A 19922-nucleotide genomic window follows, 5' to 3' on the forward strand; every position below is an offset into this window, starting at 1 on the left:
CTTCAGATGAGAGATGTCATTTCCGAGTTAAACAAATCATTCAGGACAAGCAAAACAAATACCAACAACAGAGAAGCTTTCTGCTTCCAATGTCAGAAAATAACAAATCAATTTTCGTCGATGAAAATAAATCTATTCCCTCACATTTTAACATTCACTTCAGGATCTGATATTGAAAACAAAAAGAGAATATTTAATATTCCCTCCGCAATCTCGTTTTCTGAATCAAAAGGAACGATGATTTCTCATCCTTCTAATACAGAGAATTCCCACAATTACAGTTTGATGGCCTAGCTTTTTCATCAAGAATCAAAAGAAAGCGGTCATTTTTGTTCAATGTGAAGAAGCAGATGCCCATCGCCAAAATGTTCATCATCCAAAGATAGTTGGTATATTTGCATCGACGGAGAAATATCCTTCATAAATAATGAAATAACAACAGAAACAAACTCTAACATAAACAATGGTTCAATTCCGTTTATGAATGTTGACTCTCAGGAGAATCGTGGATGAATTCCTGTTTCCGATATTGCTTCACCAAATTTGTTTCAATTGGGACTATCACATCAAGGAAGTTCTTTTTCTAATAATATTTCATTAGTGTATCAGAGGAAAACAAATGCACGTTCTGTTAACATTAATTGTGATGGTTTATTCCAAGATCCTTCTTATTCACATCATCAAAAACCAACAATTCCACATCATTCCACTTCACCTTCAACAGCATCAGATGAAATAGCTCATATTCATTCTTCATCAGAAAAACGCCCTAAAAAATCAGCCTGATCTAACTTCGAAAACGGAGTCTCTCCGAAATTCATTTCATTAAGAAATGACACTTAAACACATTCAACTTCAAACAAAATCATTTCAGATCTTAACAATCATAAGAACTCAATTCGCAAAAAATCAAATCAGTTTCAAATAAATAATCATTTCCCAGAAAATGCTCTCTCAACAGCGGATTTCAATAACAAGCAATCACAAGTTTCAGATATTGTTTTGTCAACACAATTTGGCAAAACAAAAAACGCATCAACCATTTGTTGCAATCCTCATTCAAATTAGATCGTTCGGCAAAATTTGCAACATCCACATGACAATAGTTTAAATAATTCTTTCACCCACAATTTGGCAGACGAAACTCATTATCCAATGAATAAACAACAAGTTCGCGTTGTCAATACAACAAAATCGCATTTGCATGAAAAGCTAATTGAAACAACAAATGTCAAAATGTCGAAAAGAAATTTCTACAAAAAGACAAAACACTTCAAAAGGTCAACTCGGCGGACTGATTTGTGCGACTTATGTGAGAAGTGTCATCGATTGAAGAAGAGAGAGGATTATTTGAAATCTCAATCACAAACATTGAATGATCAGGAACAGCAAACAATGAGACTTATCGAAAATCATCGCTTTCTTGCATCAAAACAACGTGAGCATTTCCATCAAATCAAAAAAAAAACATTTCATTAACGGAGGCATTGGTTTTATTCGACTTTAAAGAGAATTGGACGCTTCCTATTTGCAAAAATCAAATAAGTCGAGACTATTATGAAAAACAGGAAATATCTCATTTTTGCGTTATTGTTTTCATTGTCTACAAAAAAGGAGACAAGGAAACACATTTTCAACTTTTTCTCAAACGCCCTATCTCACGACTGCCGTTTCACCATTGAATGTTTGAAGCAAGTTTTGGAAAATGAAATCGTCAAAAACAAGCAAACTCTTCTTTTTGTGTGTGATACCGCGCCACACTTTCAGAATTCCCAGCTTATGCATTTTCTCCTTTCTGACAACTCTTCTCCCGTCAAAGGCAAACGAACAACTCTTTCCTTTTTCTATGAAAAACATGGAAAAAGTGAATGAGATGGAGAATTCGGGAATCTGACAAACTGTGTAAAATAGAACTTGTCCAATGAAACTTCAATCAGAAAAATTGATGAACTTATGATATTTCTAGAAAACAATTCAGATAACACGAACAAATTCCTATTTGATAACCAGGATTTCAATCAAAAGGCCATTCGTCATTTACTAAAGTTTTGTTCGCTTTATCTAATATTTAATTTACATATTTTTTATATTTTTTTACATAGATACACTTCTGGAAACAAAATTCGATGGAAAAGGATCGTTTTGAAAGAAATGAAGACCTATTTATTCTATGAAAAAAGAGGAAATCAAATCTACAGATCTGTGTGCTCTCCAGAAAATTCGTATGGAAAATGGAAGATAAACTTTCAAGAAAAAAGCATCAGAGATGAAAGGTCAATGAAGTCATCAAAACAATACTCTCACAAAGAAAATTTATTTGAAATAGGAAATATAACTTTGTAACTTTTGAACGATAGAAAAATGTTGGATCCAACTTGTTTTGTTAGTTCTGTTCAATTTAATGAGTAATTTTGTTTATTGTTGGATGTTATTATTGAGATGAATGAAGTTTTTTTTTAATACGTCTGCTGCTCAAGCCATTAAGTGTTTGCTTCCAACAAATACTCATTGGTACCCTAGTTTTCGCTCAAGAGCGAAACAAATGTGGATAGGCTGATTCCGTCCTGGGACTGTGACGTAACCGGTCCAGCACAGTCCCTTGAAGGCTTTGGGTCCAGAATCAGCCTCCCAGGGCAGATAGTCAAAAAAACAATTCGTTTTATTGATTACATTGGTTTATTTCACTGTTTTTGCAATTTAACATATTTCAAATGTCGACATTTGAAAATTTTTAATTTTTTTATCGAGCGACATTGAATTTTAAATAAGTTTTCTGAATAAAGAAAAATTTTCAAAATCAGATCCAGAGATACGCAATTTTTTTTGTGATTATTTTATAATCTGAGAACAACAATGTTTTAGCAAATGAAGTTTATTCTTTCTTTGCACATCAAGAACTACTGAATATTGGAAAATTGTTTTTTCAAACGTGAATGATTATGCACTGAATTGAATAAATTGAGAAATCAAACGCAATAAATGATTTTCATCATTCATGAATAAGATTTAAATACCAATAGTTTATTTTCATTTTGATCTCTTCAATTTTTATTAGTTGACATATAATCAAAAATGACTTGGTATCAGTTTCTTTGGAACAACTTTTTGAAATTTTCACTTTATTCAAAAGTGGAACGTTTGTGGAGCGTTTTTGAAGAATGAAAAAACTCAAATAAAGATTGTTTGACCGGAAAATTATTCAAAGTGTGTATTTATCTCATTGGATGATGAACATATTTTTTTAATAACAAACTTTTTAAACTCTGTTTTCATATTTTGAATGAATATTAAACAAATAAAGAACAAAAATTTCCACAGGAATAAAAATGATCAAATGTAATCCAAAAGTGTTAAAAAGCGTTTGAAGGAAGAGAAAAAGAAAAGTGATATTTCTTTGATAGATTTTGATAAGAAAGAAAGGCCGAATCAGATTTGATAATTGACAACTGCCCACACTTATAATTGCTTAAAACGGGAAACAAGAATCATCATTTTTGAAAATGAAGTGCAAATCACTTTATAAAATATAAGTTTTCATTGACATTCTCAAATGAACAAAACAAATTGCCAGAAAGTCCGTTGAAATGTGGAAATAAGGAGCGTTTTCACACTTAAAACCTTCAGAATATCCTGTCATATCCAAACGTTCAATCGAAACCTTGACTTTCATCTGTCGATAATCACATGCTTCTTTCAATCGTATTTCCTTCCTTTTCTCTCTTTCTGATTATATTCATTCTTCTGCAACATTGAACGTTGGATTGTTGGTTTTTCATGCAATAAACACAAGTTTTGACTTGACGTAGCATCAATCAGCCCCTTTAGTAAAAAGGATACGCTTTTCCATCAGATACAGCTGATTGAATCGAGGAAAATGCGATATGTTTTTGTTTTTAACATTTTATCATTAGAAATGCATTGTTTTATTATTCGATGAACATGAAACAAAACAGGAAAATGAAATGCATTGTTTCTGCATATCAATATTTTATTCTTATTAAACAATTTCTTCTTTTTCTTTGATAAATTTATATTATCATATTCTTCTCCATTTCCTTCTTCATCCACCTCCCTCTTCTGATGAAGCAGAGTATCAAATGTCACATCTTCAACTGCACAATAGCACCATAGGTGTTAATGTTTTTTTTACAAACATTTTGCATTCTCTTTGTCTGATTGCAAGGAGAGGCGCACACAGAATTTAGCAAGATGTGAATAAGGAAATGCTGATAGAGAAAATGAAAGGAAATATAACAAAAGAGTGAAAAAAAGAGAATGATAAAATGAATTGAAGAGAAAGCGATAAAAGTTCGAGAGATTGAATCTTTAGACAATAAAGAAGATGTTAATGTTGCGATCATGTGAAGGCGAAAAGGAAGATGGCAGAATGAGTGATGACAATTAGATAATCGAAGTACAGTATTTGGAGCTGTCAGTGGAAGAGGTGGAAGATGAGAAGCCACAGATTTGATGTGACAGTTGGGGGATGATGAAGAAGGACAGTTGGAGGCTGATACGTAGCAGATAAATGTGGAGAAGGAGATTGAGACGAACCAGAAGCACTCTGCATTGTAGTTAATGTTGATGCACCATGTCCCTTTTCTAGCCAAGGCAACACAAACTTTGTCTTTGATTCGTCTCTATTCGACATAAGTTCTGGTAATAATATTCTTGGAGGTGCATTGCAGCGAGGAGTTGACGAAATCTTTTACGTAATTCATCAGGGAGAAGAGAAGAATGATGATCAAAGAGCACAGACCAGAGATTCAACTGAGAGAGGAGGAAGGGAAGGCGAAGAAAGCAGAATATACACTTTTTTCAATCAGCCCTAATCCAGAAAATTTAGCAACAAACTCGTCTCATGAATTTGCAGATTGTAAAAGCAACCCACAAGACACAAAGGGTTACAATGCTTTCCCTTCAGTATTGCAATTAGCAACTTCATCCATAACATATTTCACAACTGAGTTACCAAGGCGAACTCTTTTCTTCAAAGTGAAAGTTTCAGCCACGTCAATAGATCGAACATGTCAACTTTCAAAGAAATATTTTTGATTTTCCACGGGATGACGCATGAAATGAAGCATTGACTGATTCCATCCACAGAGAAGGTGGAGAAATAGATGGTGACATTGATAGAAGACATATTAAAAATGGCCAGGAAGCGAAAAAATTCAGGAAAAAGATGATGAAGAAGAAAAAGAATGTGGAACTTGAGTCGGAGTGGAGGAAGCTGAATATTGGAAAAAAAAAGAAGCGGGAGGACGACAGATTAATCGAGGCAAAAATAGAAACGGAGGGTAATCATCATAGAGAAAGAAAGGATTCTTATGAAGCAAAAATCGAAAAACAGAATGTTTAAGAAAAACCCGCAGCTTCCATTGTTTGAAAGCTTTCCACCCAGCCATGCTTCTTCTGTGTTTCCAAAATCGTCATATCCTTCTTTATCTTTGAATTACACTTCTTCTTATGATGCTTCAGATTTGAAGAAACAAATGTGCAAGCATCTTTAAAAGTTTGCGGACATGTTGATTGAATTTGCTGTCTCTATGTATTTATATTCATTGCTGCGTTTGAGAGGGGAAGTGTGAAGGCGTTATAACAGAAATGTGAAATATGCATGATTGATTTAAGTCACGTTTATTTTTGAACTGTTATCGATTTCCTTACTTTTCAATTTTGGAAATGAAAACTGAGTTATCAATATTTCTTTTTCAATTTCCTCATTTTTTTGCTTTCATGAAAGCACTTTCATATCTGTGAATTGCATTCAATTTGTGTTTAATATTTGTTCAAACTCCTGCATTTCTTCCTTTCACCTCTCTGCACTTGCAATTATCAAATCTCATCCCTGTTCATATTATCACCACAGTTCAACCAAAACTCGTCGAACAATATCGCTTCAACCTCTCTGCCATGCACGATCCAATGCAGCCTCTTCAAAATTCTCCTGTGCCTCAAAATTATCAGAACTTCAACATCCTCTTTTTTGTCTTTTGCAACCACTCCGCATTTACGTTCCAATAAAAGCTGAACATGCAGAAAAAACTGCCTCCTTTGGAGATAATGCGCAAGTGCGATAAAAGAAGGGCTTGGAAAGAGACAGGTTAAAGAAATGAAAAAAACAAAGGAGGTTTGGGATGTATAGAGAGTAATTGTGCACGAAATATCACAGTTATTGATACTTTGGAAGTGTGCAGATTTCATTTTGCATAGCTACTGAGAACAGAAAGAAAGCAAAAGCAGAAAAGGCAGAGGAAGAGAAAAAGAGGATAAAGATAAGATAGATGAGAAAGATGAGAAAGAAGCGGAGGCAATAGAATGCAATGAGGAAAAGAAAGGGAAGAAAAATAAAAGAATGAGATTAACGAAAAAGAAAAATTAGCGTAAATTGAAGAACCTTATTATTTCGGTTGATACAACAAATTTGTTTCAGAACGCATCTTTTTGTGTAAAAAAAAAATAGATTTCAATTAAGTTAAAAAACAATTCACGTTTCCAATTTTATCTGTTTCATTTGTATTCTTTAACGATGAAACACCGATAGATAATTAATGAAGAAAAAAATATTATCTAACCTTTTTAATGGAGAAAGAAAAATTTCTTCAGTGAATTGAATTATCAGTTTTTGAGAAAAGAAAAAAAGCAAAAGAAAAAAATAAGGAATTGAATAAATCTTCATTCCAACAAAAATAATATGATAAATGTGAGGAAAGAACGATTTCGTGTAAATGAGGCTGTTTTTCAAGCAAGTTTCAACATAATAATAAACGGCATTTGAAATATTTTTGGAATGAACAAAGATGATGTTTTGTTTTGCGTATATGTAAACATATTTATCATATAAAAAACAATTGATAAATTATTAATAATTAAAATTTCTTATCAAACAAACAGATAACAAAAGCTCTTGATTGAAGTTCATGAACTTTTATTCCAAACAGGTCTTCTCGTAAATGTTGGTTTTTTCCTGAAAAAGCAAATGGGGCATAATTTTTAATTTTGTGAAAAAAACATCGATTTGTTCCATACACTAACTGCTTTCATTAATTGATGCGTATGTCATTTTAATTGATTCAAAATGTTGAGCATGCTTCTATTATATTTTTTTTGATCATCAGTTGATAAAAGAATTCAATATTTAAGGATATAACTAAAATAAACTTTCAAAGAAAATGAAAAGTGTCAATTTGTTCATGCAGTGACACGAATATGCAGAAAAGACATGTTTTACCATCGTCTGGGAAGCAATTGGAGATTTGACTTTATTTGTTTGCAATTTAAGGAAACTTCATATTTTTGGAAATGATAAATTAATTGAATATTGAGATTTGATATTTTCATTGAATGAACCAGTCTCAACCTCTGTCTTTTTTATTGAATCCATTTTCCACGTATTTTCTTTTGTTGTTTCTGTATCTTATTTCTGAGAATGTTTTTGTTAATTTTGCATGCATTTTCCTTTTCCGAACTCACCCCAACAGTTGCTTCAAGTCAACTTGCTCTTTTGTTTTGCTTATATCCAACAAGCAAAACAAACTGTTCAATATCTTTTTATTTGTTCAACAGATAAAAGCTATCAAACATTGACTTTCAAATAAGAAATAAATAGAAACAAAAAAGTGAAGAGTTCAATTTTTATATCTTCTTTAAAGTATTTGTCAATTCATTTAATTGCAATTAAACAGTGACAAAAATCGAAAAATCTATCAAATGCTTGAAAATTTTTGAATTGATATAAAATCGAAGCATTTAAAGTCTAATTTACTGTTTGTAATTTTCATCTTTTCTGCATTCTTAAATGTGCCAAAAAAAAAAAAAAAAAAAAAAAAAAAAAAAAAAAAAAAAAACAATCTTTATCATTTTTCAAACAAAAACATACATCATTTTCATTCTGAATTGCAAAATCGCATTCTCATTTTTCAATTTATAAGTTTTTCATCTTTCATCCACTTAAACAGTTTTTTCTTCACTGGCTTTTTATTAATCTTCTTCCATTTGATAATCCTCCTCTTTTTGCAGCATCGTCTAGTGTTCATAAAGCAATGCAAATAATCCTTAATGTTTTTTATCTTCTAAAGTTGATTGATGAAATCTTCTATATGAATTGAGAGATATGGCTTTAACATTAAACAAATCATCGACCATGAAAATTCTGTTTCCTTCTTCATCAATTAGAAATGAATAAATGCAATGAACACAAATTGCTCGGCAATTTTCTTCAGGTGCTTGAATAAAAGAAAGATGAAACTTTTCCGTCAAACAAGCTTTTTATTCGGTATTTCGCAAATATTTAAGATAAACTTTCATATTTTCGTCCATTCTATCAAATATTGACTTCTATCATATTTTCTTTACTCATTTCATTTTTCTTCGTCAGTCAATGCGTTTCATTTAATCTTCCAATAAGTTCACTTGAATTTTTGCAAAGGATAATTCATTTGATAGTATTCCTTCCAAACAAAATTTGTGAAATATTCGATTAATCAAAAACTGACAAGCAATCAAAATAAGCAAGTCTGTTCAGATTTCTGTGCTCTTAATGATGTGAGATTGCATCAGAGTTTTCATTTCCAAAAGTTCTCGTTCAGTTTTCTTTTATTGAAAAAGGAGAATGCAATTTATAAAGTTAAAAATGAAATCGAAATACACCTTCATCTTATTCAAAGTGACTCAAATTTGCTAAAGCTTTTTCAACTTCTTCAAAAACTTCATCGTTTTTATTTTGCTCAATGCAACTTTAACGAAACAAAGAACACTGCCTGAATGTTTTTTCTGAAACACCATCGTCGAGCGAAAGGAAACATTAACCACCACCAACGTGCTGTTTTAATTTTTTCATATTCATTTTCCAATCTTCATCAATTATCATCTTTCAAATTCATCTTCTCAATAGTTATTCATCAAAAGAATAATATAAAAATCTTTATTCATTTTTGAAAGATCCAACTCTCTTCATCAACAATTTTGAATTTTTCAAATTCGTTTTCTCCTTATCAATCATTTTATCAATTTCATGAAACAATTTTGATGATAAAAAATATAAAAACTTTTCCTTGTTCATTTGATAAAAATATCCATCAATCTCCTCTTTTTTCTGTTTCTGTTCATTTTCATCGAAAGATTCCAGTAAATCAAATATCACCTTAACAAATATTCAAACACTGACATTCGAACTTTCAGTTAAACAGTGAAAATATTCAAACTTATAAACATTTCTGTTGATAAAATCTCATAAATTCGATCATTAGCTTTGCAATCAATAATCATTTGCATATTACCAGCCATGTCAAATAACAAAATTTTGTGAATTATCTTTCGTTAACAAAAAGGCGCAATAAATTCAAATGTCTTTGATTAGAATGCAAAAGAAAATGGATATGCAACAACTCATTATTGTTAAATGCTTCACAATCATTATTGCAAAAGAATGAGTACAGTAACAACTTGGATTGAATGTTAAAAATCAGATAAAGAATTTTCGAGTTTCGTTTTGATCTCACCAACAATTTGTTTGAGGATGAAAGTCTTTTTTTCCTTTTTCGAAAAAGAATAAGATCCATCAACAGAAATGTTGTTTGAACGATAAGAAAAGAAATGGGGTGAATGATTTTGAAAACGGAAGTTTTTTTTCCTTCAAGAAAAAAGATGGAGATTGAAAACCAGAACATTTCATAATCACATGATAATTATTGATTGTCGATAATGGAATGTTTATTGAGAATGTGTTTTCAGATGCTTCAGAAGTTTATGGATAATAAAATAAATGTTCTTTTGAGAATAAATTTTGATTGACAAAAGAAATGAACTTGAGCATGGTCAACATACTTGCAGAGTTACAGAAAATCAATACTCAATGCTCTGATCGTTAAATAACTTGTATTATGAAGATATGATTAATAATTCGGAAAAAACTGCAAAGGCCACATTCAACAGAAAAGAAGGAGATTCAGATGTTTCGTGAAGCTCTCACTTCAGATAATATTTGCATGCTTCTTTCAAACATATCAAGATTTTTGGTTTTCTCAACAATTTTAATTTCAATAGATTAAAAAGTCAACATTGAATATTGTGAAAGCCACCTCTCTTCTGGAACTCTTATGAAAAGTTCACTTTGATATTTTTTGACAGCTGAAAACGAAGCAAAAACAATATATGAAGCTTCTGTATAAAAATAATAAAGAGATTCTCAAATAGTATTATGATACTATTTCTGAAGATTTATTTGGACGGGCTCAATCTGACATTGAAAATCCTCAATCATGTTCATATGCATTGCAAGCATCATTCGAGCACAAAGACAAATGAGTATAAATTGTTCGAGTTCTGGATTACTTGAATCATTTCTTTCTTCTTTAATCAATGTTGCAAAAAAAGATAGCACTTTTTTTTTACAGTCGTTCATCGAAGCAACTCAATAAGTGGTCTGTGTGTTTGATTATCTCTGATAAACCTTTTTTCATTATCAATTTTTCTTTATTCCTTGGTTAATTTTTTTCAGAAAAAAAGTATTGAATGATATCTGTCATGATTTCAACAGACTTATCCAGCACTAATTACCATTCAAATCTGATATCCATGATGGAACAATGAAATCAACACATTTTTTTATATGTTTGCACATTTATACCGAACAGACAATTGTTCAAGATACAAATCATCAATCTATTGAAACAAAGACAATATTTTTTCTTGAAGATTCTATCTGCAATTGATGTGCGTGCAAATTTTTAAAGCTTATAGTTAATTTCTCATTTTTTTCGATTGAAGATCTTTTATTAGAATTGTTTTTTGTTGTTTGCAACTACGCATTCGTGAGTGATTGATAGTTCAAAAGACAGCGATGAGAAAAGAAGAAAAGTTCGGAGATTCCGACATCGAAAGGAATATATTTCAGTGATTTATTGTGATAATAAAAATCGGATTGTTGTTGAATATTGTTTATATTAATATCTTTCAAAAGTTGCGTTGAATGGGGTTTTTCATCAAAGTTGATAACATAACAATCACTGTTTTATTCAGATAAAAGTTCTTCTTTTCAGTCTGCAACATGTGAGTTTCGTTATTCAGAGTATTTCAAACCCAGTCATTCTTTGCATGTCATTTGTTTTCCATTGTATTCACTCTCGCAAAAATAAAAGAATATTTCAAGAAAATACATTAGATTATTATTTCATTAGAAATATACCATTATAGATACATGATAAACACTAATAAAAAAAAAGTGTATTCCGACAGGCCTCGCTCAACAAAAAGCAGGCATGCCGCACAGCTGTCAAAAGCTTTGAACGACATGGATTCGGAGGACCCGGAGGGATGCTTAATTCACTTCATCCATCATAGCAAACCTGGTAAATCCTTTCGGGAAGTAATTGAAAGCAATTACAAAAGTGTGAACATTAATTAAAATTGTTGAATGATAATAATAATATAACTTCTTTGTTTATCTGGATTTATTAATGTTTCTAATGTTGCTGAACAGTAAAAATAAACAAACTTCTGGAAAATCTTTCGCAGCTACTTTCTGTTCTGAATAGGCATGAAAGGGTTTTGGTTCTCGGTTGTGTGTCAAACATTTTCCCCATGGGAAAACTGGAAAAGAGTGATTGGAATGTGACAAAAAGCGAATTCTATTACTCCCAAAAAGCTTGGAAAGATTTTTTAGAGGAAAAAACAGTTTCTTCAAACGAACAAAAAAAGGATAATTGCTCCAATTTGAAATGTTTGTCTTTTCTATTTTTTCGTTAACGATAGTTTTCTTGTATTTTCTGTCACCAAATAAAGCAAGCCAATTTAATATGGCAGAATCCTGGATGTTGTGCCACAGTTCTTGTAGCTGTGAAAACGGAAGAAAACGAAAAAAATGTTTGCTCATTTGCATTTTTCTGAACAATTTGGAATTTTATCAATATCGTTTTTTATATTCACTGCCTTTGATCAAAAACTCTTTTGTATTTACTATTTCAGCTGTGAAAAAAAACCCTCGGCACAACGATCTGAACGAATCCCAGTCTTGCATTATTACAAATGTGTGTGAAAATGATGCGAACTCAAAAAATCAACATGCAGTTGATGTTGATCGAAAAGAAGTCGTCAAAACTTCCTCTCGATCTGAATTTGAAAAGAAAAAAGAAAAGAAAATTATAAAAGATAAAAAAAAAGAAACAGTTTTCTCTCCGACAGAGAAAAGACTGATAGAAAAAACAAAAAAGAATTTATATTCTGAAATGACGAATGAATTGGAAATCAAAATGGCTTATTCTACGTTTTGTGAAAAAACAAAGAATTTTAAAAAAGCCAAGAAAAGGACAGATCTTTGTGATATTTGTGAGAGAGGTAATTTTTTAGAGAGGAAAGAAAAAGAATTAATGAAAAAGAATAAGAAATTAAATGATGAAGAAAAAGAAGAAATAGAATTAATTGAAAACCATAGAAAAATGGCAAAATGCCAGCGTGATTATTTTTATCACGTGAAAAATAACATGAAACAAAATGAAGTTTCCATCATTATGGACTTCAAAGAGAATTGGGCTTTGCCCATTACAAGAAACGAAACTTGTAAAAATTTTTATGAAAAAAAACAAATTTCACACTTGTGTTTTGTTGTTTTTAAAGTTAACAAATTTTATAAACTTGAGAAATTTTGTTTTAATTTCTTTTCAGAAATTTTATCTCATGATTTTAGATTTGTGTTGGAATCATTAAAACAATTATAGAAATTTGATATTTTCAAAGATGTTTCTTCTTTTCAGTTCTTTTGTGATAATGGTCCCCATTATAGGGACTCACACATATTACACTTTTTATTATCTAATTCGTCTCCAATTTTTTCTAATAAAATTTGTTCTTTGTCATTTTTCGCAGAGCACCACGGGAAAAGTGAGTGCGATAGTGAATTTGGTCATTTAACTCGTTTAATTAATAATAATTTAAATGATAATGTTTTAATTACTATTGATGATTTAATTTGTTTTTTCAATTCTAAATGCAATTCTGAATATTGTGCCAATAATTTTATTAATTTTAATATTGATAATATTTCTTTTTCTGATAGTGATACACAGATAACAATAAATGAACAAGATAATACAACAATTTCTACTGATTTGTCTTTTAATACCAACGGACAAAGAGAAAATGAAACGAAACATATATTTTTAAAGTGTGTTTAAATTTTTTTTTAATTTGATCAACATAATTTTTTCTTATAAACTAAAATCTTTATTTTAATATTAAATTTGATATATCTTAATAAATCTGATAGACACGAAATAGAAGCAGACAATATCTGGGGTGAATTAATCATCTCTGGAATGAAGAAATTTTTGTTTTTCACAAAGAAAAATAGAAAAATATTGTCTTCTCCTCTCAGCAGTATTGATTCTCAGAATTTTGTAGAAATAAATTATAGAGAAAGAAAAAGAAAAACCGAAAAGGAAAGGAAAGTTTATTTGGGTAATGGAAAGACCGAAAATTCGTTTAATATTGAAATGGATAAAAGTATTGGAAAAAGCGTGAAGAAAACAATAAAGGATAGAATGAATTATTTGAAAGCTTTTAATTATGATTCAACATAATTAAATAACACTTTTTTTTCTGATGACTCTTTAATAGGTGAAGATTCAAACTGCTCCATTGAAAGCGAATCAGGTATGTTACGTATGCAAGAAATAAACATTTCTCCAAAGAATTGCTCTATTCATTTTCAAACCATAAATAATTATTCACATTTCAATTCTTTTAATTTTGATAGCTCTGAAGGTCAGAATAATTCTTCAAATTTGTCTGATTTTTTTATTAACTCAAATTCATCAATTGACAGCAACTCCACAATGGAGGAAGTTTTCTAAATATTTATAACTTTTTTATAAAGTCCATCTTTTGAAGTCTTGCTTATCCAATGATAACTGTTTTTTTCAGTTTGAGGACTAAACTGAATCCTTCCTATTTTTATTCAAATTTTTTTTGGATAAGAATTTGCAGGCCTTGGGTCCAGATTCAGTTTCCCAGGAGACTTTCAAAAAATGGACTGTATAAAAAAATATGTGTGAATAATTTCACATTATGCCAAAACCAAGTGAATATACTTTAATATTTATCATTATTATTAATTGTTTTTTTTATGATAAAAATTTTTTCTATTTTTTTTCATTTTCGATTTTTATTTAATTTTTATTGTATTTGCTTTTTCGATTTTCTTTATGATTTATTAATTGATTTTTTTCCTTTATTTATTAATATAATTCTATTCATTAGGCGTAATATTATGGGTGGAACAAAAGTCAGAAAGAGCGAAATACTGTCCCAAATATTAAAAAAGCATGTTATTAATAATGATTATCCATAAAAAACGCATGAAGAAACATTTTTTTTTCATCAAAATTCACATTAATATTCATCGTTCAAAAAATTAAATTCATCTGATTTAATACTTCAATTCTTGCCAGTTTAAAAATGTTCTCAAATTCAAGCCCGAAAAAAAGTGTGATCCCAAAAATAATCACCCACATGTTTTCCTCAAACGTTTCGACATTTTTTCGGCTGTAAAAAGTGCATGTTTTCCATTGAAGATTAATGACCAGTCTTCTTGATCAAATAGTTATTATTGACAGAAAAACACTAAAAATTCATGATTTGAACAGGAAAATACTCATAAATATAATTGTCTTAATCAGTCTTTCTCAAAAAGGCAGTGCTTATTGACTAATAATCACCACCTTCATCTGACCAAGAATCCGCATTTCCTTTTTTCTTCAAGCTCATTCCTCTGAGCCTTTCAACGCAAATGTATCCAAACAGGTAAACCTTCTTCTGTTGTCCAATTTCTATCTGGCAATTCTTCTGGCTCTCCTTGAAGAGCCTTTGCCAGTCGACGTGAGTGATGTCTGAGAAGGGCTTGTCCATCTGAGCAGTTGAATGTGACTCTTTACCGCCTGTGTCATCTTTCGTGCACCGCACCTGCTTGATGGAGACGCGGGTTGGTAGCAGGGCGAGGAAGGAGTGAAAAGAGGGGAGAAGAGAGAAGCTGTGCGGAAGTGCTTGATGCTAGTTGGATGAGAACGCAGCAAAGGTGAAGGAATTGTGGTTTTCTTGATGTATTTCTGGACGAGAAATGATGTTTTGTGCTTTTTCTGTTGTTTCATTGCATTTGGACAGCAAATTGTTTTGTTTGCCTTGTGATATTGCTTCAGAAGTAGAGCTGTGGTGTTCTTTTGTTGTTTTGTGTTCTCTTTTTTCTTTATCAACATTCGCTTCATTCTGCTTCAGAATGTCCCTTATTGTCTGCACAAACAGCGACTGCAGCCCATCCACATCGATCCACATGGCACCTATTGCCTCAAAGTGGATTTTCTATTTCTCTTCTTCATTCAATATGTACTCCATCAGGGGGCACTGAAACGATGAATTAGCTGCAAAATTAGTTCTGTCTGGAAGCACTGGCTGAGATGTGTTTGAAGATGTCTTGCTTTCATTCCATTACGTTGATGCTTTTCTTTCGCTTCGATAAATTTTGGATTTGCTTATCTCACTTTATATCTCATCCTATAACTTTCCTTTCTCTCTTTCTCCATTCTCTTCTTCAGCCTCAGTCTCTGTTTCAGCCTTCGTTTCCTCTCCGCCTGTTGTTTCCACTCTCCCCCAAAAGCATCCTTTGTCTTCCACTCCTCTCTCCATCACATTTAAGCCCACAACTCTTCCTCCCTTCCAATGCTTCTCCAGTGGCGCTGGGTCGCACAACACTCCGATTCCTTCGACTTTATGCACAAACAGCGTCTTCACCCCTGGCTGTTCAGACAGAATATGTGTGAGTGTACAGTTGGCAATGAAAGAGTGCAGCTTCAAAGCGTGTTTCAAGGGATGCATGCACTGGTTATGCCTGTTGAAACGGTAGTCAGCCCAAAGAAGGTTTGAAACAATTCCGTTGATCTAAAAAATTAGATAACAACAATTGAAAGAGGAAAAAGTTGACTGGGAGTTGAAGGAGGAAGAAGATGAAGATGATGAAAATAATATGGATTTCTGTTCAGGCTCCTAATTGGAATTGCATTTTCGACTTTGTTCAAATGCTTCTCCCACGTTCTTTGTATTCATTTCCTTGCATCCAAAGTCTTCACATTGAATTTCTCTACCCAGCTCCCCACTTCTTTATCAATGGAGAATGTCAGTCAGTTGCTAAAAAGCAGCTTCAGAGAAATATCGAGCAGCTGAAAAATTGATATAATAGCATTATTTTGACAAATAGGCAAAATAAAGGCTATACTGATTTTATTAAGACAAAATTTCCTTTATTTTGACCTTTCTTACAGATCAACTTCAATCTGGAAGAGCAGAGCATCGATTCGCAAGTCGGATTTCTTGAAAAAGGTTGTGCTTAGTTCAGTCTGTGAAGAAGAAGAATTAAAAGAAGATTCAAATTATTTGAATATGAAAATGAAAACATTTGTAGAATAACAGAAATTTTCGTTCATAATTGGAACTATGAATATCGTTTTTAAAGCAGAAGCCACAATGATTATATGCAAATAATAAGTTCGAGAGATTAACACGTATCAAAAAGCAAAATTCAAAACTGTTTTTATTCAAAAACAATTGAATTTGTTTTTCATATTTTATTTCTTTATAATTGATTATTGAATACAACTGGAGTTAAATTGCTTCCCTTCATGCAAACGGAATGGATAGAAGCATCCTTCTTTTGTTGAAACTCTCAATCAGCAAAGCAAATGGAAAAAATTGAAATACAAAATAATTAATTATCGAAAATTATGGAGTGTTTTGATCATCCCATTGAATGATCTTGAAAATTGCTAGTAGAAATAGAATTAATTTTGAAACATGGAGCAAAAAATTTTCTCATTTGTCATATTCTCGGCAGAGTGAAAAGTGCACAGATGTATGGAACTTTCTTGTCACCAAATCCGGACACGACGAAGCAACAATGATCAAACATATGTTTTTGCATACAAACAATGGGAAAGAATTGTTTTCAGATATCCAAAGCATATTCAATGGTTTGTATTAAGCCAGTTTTCATAATTTTAATATTTGAAATTTTGAAACGATATTTTTTGAAAAAAAAAGGTTCGTCCTGTTGCGAATGGCATCAGCTTACAATTCAGAGCAAAATAAACACGCGAAAGTTACATTGCTAAAGTGTGTGTGCAACGAATTCAGTTTAAGGCAGCTTCATGATTGTGGCTTCCAGGGTTCGCAAGGAAACAACAATCATATCAAAAAGAGGCGAAATATTATCTAGGTGACAGTCGAATCGCGTGAAATGATTAACATATTCTTTCTTATTTGTAGCTTCTAATGTTTATTAAATTACGATTATTGAACGACTCTCACTCCTTATCGATCTTTCTTTTATTATGAACAATAAAATTTTATAATGGGTTAGATCAACATGATGAATTGGTTGTTTCCATATCTTTGAATGGAAAACGAAAAACACAGTGTGACCTCGTATGAACATGTTTATTTTTGATTCTTATTCATAATCTGTTTGCTATTTATTTTAAAACATTTTGAACAAAGGAAACAGAAGTTAAGATCATTGTTTTCTTTGCTTTATTGGAGATCTGCTTAAATAAAAATCAACAACAAGCAAAATCGTTTGTCCATTTTACAGATATTAGAATATACACCTATTTAAAATTAATTTGTTTGTTATTAACATTTTTTGTCCAATAATAATATTAACACTTAAAATAGCTGCAGTGGTACAGAAAGTTACATGAAATTAAAGAAATGAAAGGATTTATGGAAAAAAATTGTGAAAGAAAAATTTAACTCGACTTGCCTCAGAGAATTATTCATGAAAAGACACTTAATGAATGAAAATGGGAAACATTTGATGAAAGAAACAACTTTGTTGAAAAAACGTTTTGCCAATTATTGTTTGAAGAATATTGAATATTTTATATGATTAAACGATACACTATTAAAAAAATATTTGGAGTCATTTTCAAAAAAGATGAAAAGAAAATAAGAGGAAAACAGAGAAAAACTTTTAAGTGGTCTTTACGAATGCTATATGAAGCTTGGAAATAATTTCCTTTTGAGCTATCTATCAATTCATGTGCTCTGCTTCTGAATGTTGCGTTGAAGAAAGAGTGAAAGATGATATACGATGAAACAAAGGTGGGAAATGAAAAATTGTTGACACAATAGCTTCATGTTTGTCATTATGAGTTGTCTGTTAATTGTTAATTAACTATCGATTAATCTCAAATAATAAACTAGAAGATCAAACAATCAATGATTTCTGTTTTGAAGTTCAAAATCAATAAAAACAATATTTACTATTTTTTGTTGAGAACAAAATAAACAAGCATTCTTTTTTTTTGTTTTAAACAAATCATAAATACATCACTTATATTTGATAAAAGCAAAAACAACATTTCTATTTTTTCTTAAAGGCTTTTTGCATTTCAGAAAACTCAAACTTTCTTATCTTCGCTTTATTTTTGTCAAATAAAAACATAAAAAAATTGAGAAAAAAAATAATATATATTAACAAAATATCAAAAAAGAATGTTAATTATTGTAAATTAGATAAATAAAAAACAAGAAGCTTAACTTGCACATCTCCATTTTTCTTCTCCTTCTCTTCCAATCCTCCTCTTTCGATCCTCCTCTTCCTCTTTTTCTTTGCTTATTTCCCCTTCTTTCTTCTTCCAATCTATCCATCTCGGGAACTCTTCCAGTTCTGCTGCTGTTTCTCTCGCAAAATGCAGCCCAAACGCAACTGAGATTCTTTAAACCAATTAACAAAAAGCTTATAAGCGATATGTGTAATTATATCATCATCAAAAATTGAAGAACACCACGCATAGCAACTTTAACTTTTTCAATCATTAAGTGTCTTTTCATGAATAATTCTCTGAGGCAAGTCGAGTTAAATTTTTCTTTCACAATTTTTTTCCATAAATCCTTTCATTTCTTTAATTTCATGTAACTTTCTGTACCACTGCAGCTATTTTAAGTGTTAATATTATTATTGGACAAAAAATGTTAATAACAAACAAATTAATTTTAAATAGGTGTATATTCTAATATCTGTAAAATGGACAAACGATTTTGCTTGTTGTTGATTTTTATTTAAGCAGATCTCCAATAAAGCAAAGAAAACAATGATCTTAACTTCTGTTTCCTTTGTTCAAAATGTTTTAAAATAAATAGCAAACAGATTATGAATAAGAATCAAAAATAAACATGTTCATACGAGGTCACACTGTGTTTTTCGTTTTCCATTCAAAGATATGGAAACAACCAATTCATCATGTTGATCTAACCCATTATAAAATTTTATTGTTCATAATAAAAGAAAGATCGATAAGGAGTGAGAGTCGTTCAATAATCGTAATTTAATAAACATTAGAAGCTACAAATAAGAAAGAATATGTTAATCATTTCACGCGATTCGACTGTCACCTAGATTATATTTCTCCATTAAATAATAATATCTTATTGTTAAAGATATATTTAAAAAGAAAAGTGCTGGTGGATTCTGAATTATGAATATCAAAAAAAAGTTTAAAAAAAATTTTTGTTGTTTGTTCATTAAAAAATTGATAAAGAACAACACTGAATGATTTGAAAAACGAACAAATAGAAAACAATAACTTAGTTCGTTATTAGCTTTAACTTGATGCATTCTGATTCATCGATTTTTTCATTTTATTCGAGAAAAGAAAAAAAAAGTTAATAGATTAAAAAAATTTATAATTCAAACTTCCATTTATTAATTAATATTATTGACAGCCAATGTTTTCAAAAATGTGAAAAAAGAGCTTTCTTCTTGTCATTTGTGAGCAAAAGAATCCATGTGCGATTGAATTATAGAATGTCTAACTCCATGTGGTGGTGAACTTTTGCGTAACATAGACCAGAGACTTTCTATGCTGTTTGTGTGAGTG

At 30.8% G+C, this 19922-nt stretch overlaps 2 protein-coding genes across 2 annotated transcripts; both read right to left on the bottom strand.

Moving 5' to 3' along the window:
* Positions 1-14825: 14825 nt before the first annotated feature.
* On the bottom strand, positions 14826-15257 carry MONOS_14786 (uncharacterized protein; the record flags this gene model as incomplete). Its single annotated transcript, XM_067867616.1, has 1 exon — positions 14826-15257. The coding sequence occupies one exon, from the start codon at positions 15255-15257 to the stop codon at positions 14826-14828; it is 432 nt and encodes a 143-aa protein (XP_067728199.1).
* A 286-nt stretch (positions 15258-15543) lies between these two features.
* On the bottom strand, positions 15544-15864 carry MONOS_14785 (uncharacterized protein; the record flags this gene model as incomplete). Its single annotated transcript, XM_067867615.1, has 1 exon — positions 15544-15864. One exon carries the CDS (start codon positions 15862-15864, stop codon positions 15544-15546), a length of 321 nt encoding a protein of 106 aa, XP_067728200.1.
* Positions 15865-19922: the final 4058 nt, after the last annotated feature.

This window comes from Monocercomonoides exilis (assembly GCF_001643675.1).
Source record: "Monocercomonoides exilis strain PA203 chromosome Unknown scaffold20-1493094, whole genome shotgun sequence".
Classification (NCBI taxonomy): domain Eukaryota; phylum Preaxostyla; order Oxymonadida; family Polymastigidae; genus Monocercomonoides; species Monocercomonoides exilis.